At 40.6% G+C, this 5,233-nt stretch overlaps 1 protein-coding gene across 1 annotated transcript; it reads right to left on the bottom strand.

The window, feature by feature from the left end:
* Positions 1-221: 221 nt before the first annotated feature.
* LOC109168070 (uncharacterized mitochondrial protein AtMg00810-like) lies at positions 222-3,440 on the bottom strand. Its single transcript, XM_019317124.1, has 2 exons — positions 2,710-3,440; positions 222-429 (listed from the first exon to the last, which is right to left on the bottom strand). Exons 1-2 carry the CDS (start codon positions 3,438-3,440, stop codon positions 222-224), a joined length of 939 nt encoding a protein of 312 aa, XP_019172669.1.
* Between the last annotated feature and the right edge of the window lie 1,793 nt (positions 3,441-5,233).

The raw sequence follows: 5,233 nt of genomic DNA, 5'->3' as shown, positions 1-5,233 counted from the left end.
TTACCCAGACCACGGAAGATAATTGCAACTGTAACCACAGCGATCCGGGCATGGCGACTTGCACACCCGGACCGCACGCAACCGCAACCGGCTCGACGTGGATTTGCCACGGCAACCACCGGACATCTCCAAGGGATGGACGGCCAGCCTGCTGCCGTCACTGCCGCAAGTCACACGACCACCTCCTCACTTGTAGCCCATGAAAGCATACGGAACAGATGTTATTTTGATGCAGCATATTTCCATACCACGAATAAAGCCACTGTAGGGGCAATCCTCCTAGACGAACAGGGGTCGTATATCTCAGCTTTACAGGCGCCATTGATAGACTGCTTCTCCCCTCTTATGGCATAAGCAATTGCATGTAAAGAAGTTTTATCTTGGCTATGGGATCGTGGAGTGAGATCGGTAGACCTCCTAACAGACTGTCTGTCACTACAACAATATTTATCACTTGCGAAGGATACACCTCGTTCATACCTTGGCTATGCCATTGATACCTGCAGAAACCGGATGGTTTCCTTTGATTATGTTTCGATCAGTTTTATTCCTAGATCAGATAATTGTTTAGCACATGTTTTAGCCACTTCGGCCTTTAATTACTCAGCTGCTATGTATTCGGACTCTGGCCCGCCAGACTCTATTTCAACGTATTTTCAATAAAATGCCGCACAGGCTCTTTTCAAAAAAAAAAAAAAAAAAAACTACATTAAAAATACTACTCCGTATTTAACACAAAAAGTCAATAAAAATAAATTTTTAAAATATACATTAGAATATAAGCAAAGAAGTGAAGTTGAGGAAATCTAAATTGTGAAGGGAAGGATTGGATCACAGGCCTTTAAACACAAAAAATAAATAAAAATAAATTTTTAAAATATAAGCAAGAGAAGTGAAGTTGATGAAATCTAAATTGTGAAGGGATGGATAGGATCACAGGCCTTTGATTAAATAAGGTTGAAATCTAAGTATTTTACCAACCAAGCTAATTCACTTTACAATAGTACATATATATATATAAATTACTTATACTCAATACATATATACTATATATATATAAGATATAGGATGGGGCCCTCCCCCAAGCATGGGCCCTGGGCAAGGGCCCAGCCTGCCCTTGCTCCAGGGCCGGGGCCCTGAATATTTCTACTTGATTGCTACTTCTAGCTAAAGAATTGAAGCCATTAATATAATGGGCCTATTTGGTAAAATAGTTGGCCTATAGGCCAATTTTGTAATTATTGAATTGTTATACCCTGCATCATGGCACGCAAAGCACTGTGCGCCCTGCGCCTCCCAAAACGACGTCGTTTTGGTAAGTTATATAGGGAGTTGACTTGATTATGTGTATTTTTTATACAATTATGTATATTTGTTTATACAATTATGTACATTTTTTATACAATCATGTACATCTTTTTTTAAACAATTATGTACATCCGAAACAGGAAATTTATGTGTATTATGTTAAGAGTTGATGTTTATTTTGTTAAAAGTTTATGTATATTATGTATTATGTTAGATTATATGTATTATCTTTAAAAAAAAAGTATGTGTATGTTGTTATACAATTATGTACATTCATGTATACAATTATGTGTATTCTAGTGTAAAATTATGTACATTTTTTAACATGAATTTTTTTTTAAAAAAAATTAACCGCCAACACAGGGTAGCGAAATTTCAAAAAAAAAAAAAAATTGAAACGACGTCGTTTTGCATCAGGGCGCACAATGCAATGTGCGCCCTGGTGCAAGATATAAATTGCCGCAATCATTATTGCATGGACCATGATCCACACAATTGTGTGGACCATAAATAAAAAATACATTTTTAATATACTAAGTGTACATTATTTATGTACGTAAGGTACATCTTTTGAAAGTACATTTTAATATACTAAGGGTACATTATTTTATATAATGTACCTTTAGTACAAAAATAATGTAGCGTCAGTACAAAAATAATGTACTTTTAATATATTTAAAATGTACCTGATATTCATGATCCGCACAATTATGTGGACCATGGTCCACACAATAATTAGTCCCAATTTTGGCTTATTTGACCACTATTAGTTGTTTGACTTGGTTAAAAAATGAGAAAAGGTACAAATAGACCATTAAACTATTTGGGAGATAGTAATTAAGCCATCAAACTCGAATAAGCTCCAAATTAATCCATGAACTTGCAAAAAAAGAGCAATTAACATTTTTAGCAGGTTATCAACAAGTGTGTTATGATTAGGATGCCATGTATATTTTTTATTTTTTATTTTATTATCATTATTATTCTACTAAACATTTGACCTAAAAAAATTAAGTTAAACTATTAAACTATTATTAATATTTCCAGAATCATCCACAGTACCAAAGACTACAAGATTATGTTTAATAATATTAATATTAATATTAATTTTATTAGTATTAATATATTAATAATTAATAATTAATAATTTCTATATAGATGCATATATACGGTGAGTGTTGTTTTGTGTTGGTAGGATGAGAGAGATAATTTCAAATCAGTTACAACTCAAAGAGATTACAGAGTGTATATCAGACTACACCTCTAAACACTCATAAGAGATAGGCTATTACATTGATACTAAGTCTAACACCACAAACTATACAACTATAGTATATACAACAACAACAACAACATGGTTGGTGAGCCACAACATTGACCTTGTCCCGTAGAGTAGTAAACCTAGGCCCTGTGAGTGGCTTGGTGAGGATATCCGCAAGCTGGTCCTTGGTCGAGACAAAATTAACCACAAAGTCACCTGAATCCACTTTATCACGAACAAAATGATAGTCGATCTCAACACGCTTCGTCCGAGCGTGAAAAACCGGATTCGCACATAAATACGTTGCTCCCAAGTTATCACACCATAGGTTGGACGGCTGGCCAGCATGTAACCCTAGCTCACGTAACAGGGAGACAACCCAAGTAACTTCAGCTGCAACGTCAGCCAAGGCCTTATATTCGGCTTCAGTGGATAAGCGGGCCACCGTGCGCTGCTTCCGAGAGAGCCATGAAACGAGATTAGACCCTAAGAAGACAACATACCCACTCGTGCTTTTCCTGTCAATCGGGCAGCCAGCCCAGCCAGAGTCTGAATAGGCATGAATAGTAGAAGTCGGTGACGCTACAAGGTGCAACCCATAGTCAAGAGTGCCCTTGATATACCGCAACACGCGTTTGACCATGGCCCAGTGGTCAATCGTGGGTGAGTGCATAAACTGACATAGGCGGTTAACAGCGTACGCTAAGTCTGGCCTAGTGATGGTTAGATACTGCAATGCTCCAACAATACAACGATACTGTGTTGGGTTCTCGTAAGGTTGATCGGATGGGGTGACCGGCTGAGAGACCGACGCAGGTGTAGTAAGTGGTTTGCAGTCAACCATTCCAGACCTGTTCAACAAATCCGTCATATAACGCCGTCGAGATAGAATCCCGGTTTGCCAAGATCCCGAATCTTGAAGGTGGAGGCCAAGCGGCCTAGCAAATGATTGACTAAGGCGGCGTCGCTACCCATCATAATGATGTCATCAACGTAAACCAGGAGAAAGACCTTTGAGCCCTCAGTAGTGTAGTAGAAGAGAGAAACATCAGTCTTCGATGAGGAAAAACCTGTAGATAGTAAGAAGTCGTGTAGCCGTTTGAACCATGCCCGCGGAGCTTGCTTAAGCCCATAGAGTGACTGCTGTAAGAGACAGACATGATCAGGATGTGCTGGGTCTTCATACCCTGGGGTTGTTTCATATAGACTGTTTTAGCTAGATGCCGGTTTAAGAAGGCATTATGAACATCCAACTGCCTGAGCGTCCATCTGTTAGTCACTGCAAAAGAAAAAAGTATGCGAACTGTAGTGGGTTTGATGACTGGACTGAAAGTGTCAAAAAAGTATTCCCCAGCTACTTGATTAAAACCCTTGGCCACAAGGCGTGCCTTATAGCGATCAACTGCACCATCAGCAGTCCATTTGGTGCGGAACACCCATTTACAGCCGATGATATTCATAGTGGGTTCGGCTGGAACCAGACGCCAAGTGTTGTTATGGAGCAACGCATTGAACTCCTGGTCCATAGCATCCCGCCATTGCGGATGCCCTACTGCCTTGGAGTAACAGGTGAGATCAGTTGTGGCCGTCAGAGCCTGGAACTCCTCATTCGAGCCATGAGTCATGTGGCGTAGCCGCATGACATGTCCCCGTTCCTGGGGTTGTGTCTGTTTAGCCCGACCCCGAGGTCGGCCCCGGGAGGGTCGGGTGACCGGTTCAATGGCTAAGTGTGGGCCCTCCTGAGCTAGAGGTATAGATAACTGAGGAGCCAGTTGAATTGTCACTGGATGCACCATGTTCTTGGGAATTATGGCCCCAGCGGCCCACGGTACGGATGCAAGCTCGTTGACCTGTGATGGTATATCTGTGACAAAGGGAAAAGAAGATTCATCAAACCGCACATGGCGACAGATATAAGTTTTCCCACTGATTAGGTCCATACACTTGTATCCCCTATAGGACGGTGGGTAACCTAGGAAGACACAGGGTGTCGAACGATACTCCATCTTATGGAGATTGTACGGCCTTAGATAAGGGTAGCATCGACACCCGAAGACACAAAGGAATTGGTAGGGTGGTGGCTTTTTGTATAGTCGGGAGTAGGGACTTTCAAACTTTAAGACTGAAGATGGAAGATAGTTAATTAGGCACGTAGTTGTTTCAAAAGCATAGTCCCAATATTGGAGTGGAACAGACCCTTGAGCGAGAAGAGCTAGACCCGTTTCAACAATGTGTCTATTACGGTGCTCTACTCGCCCGTTTTGTTCGTGCGTGTAAGCACATGATTGACGGTGATTTATACCCAGTGTTTGGAACGTGTTGTGTAATTTGCAGTATTCACCCCATAAATCAGATTGAATATACTTGATAGAGCGCGAAAACTGCCGCTCTACCAACACATGAAACACGTCAACAATTTTATAAATGTCTGATTTTACCCTTAATGGATAAAACCAGCAAAACCGAGAGTAGTCATCGACAAATAACAAGAAATAACGAAAACCACTAGACGAGACTACGGGAGCCGGGCCCCAGATATCCGTATACAAAAGATCTAGAACATTTTGACTAGAACTATCAATTCGATCTAATGTAAAACGGGAAGACTTTCCGAGGTGGCAAGCCGTACATGAGCCTAAAGTGGACAAATTATTAGAATTGACC

Source organism: Ipomoea nil, unplaced genomic scaffold, assembly GCF_001879475.1.
Source record: "Ipomoea nil cultivar Tokyo-kokei standard unplaced genomic scaffold, Asagao_1.1 scaffold3172, whole genome shotgun sequence".
Taxonomy (NCBI): Eukaryota; Viridiplantae; Streptophyta; class Magnoliopsida; order Solanales; family Convolvulaceae; genus Ipomoea; species Ipomoea nil.
The sequence above is the reverse complement of the archived record's forward strand: the minus strand, read 5'-3'. Positions and strand labels throughout refer to the sequence as shown.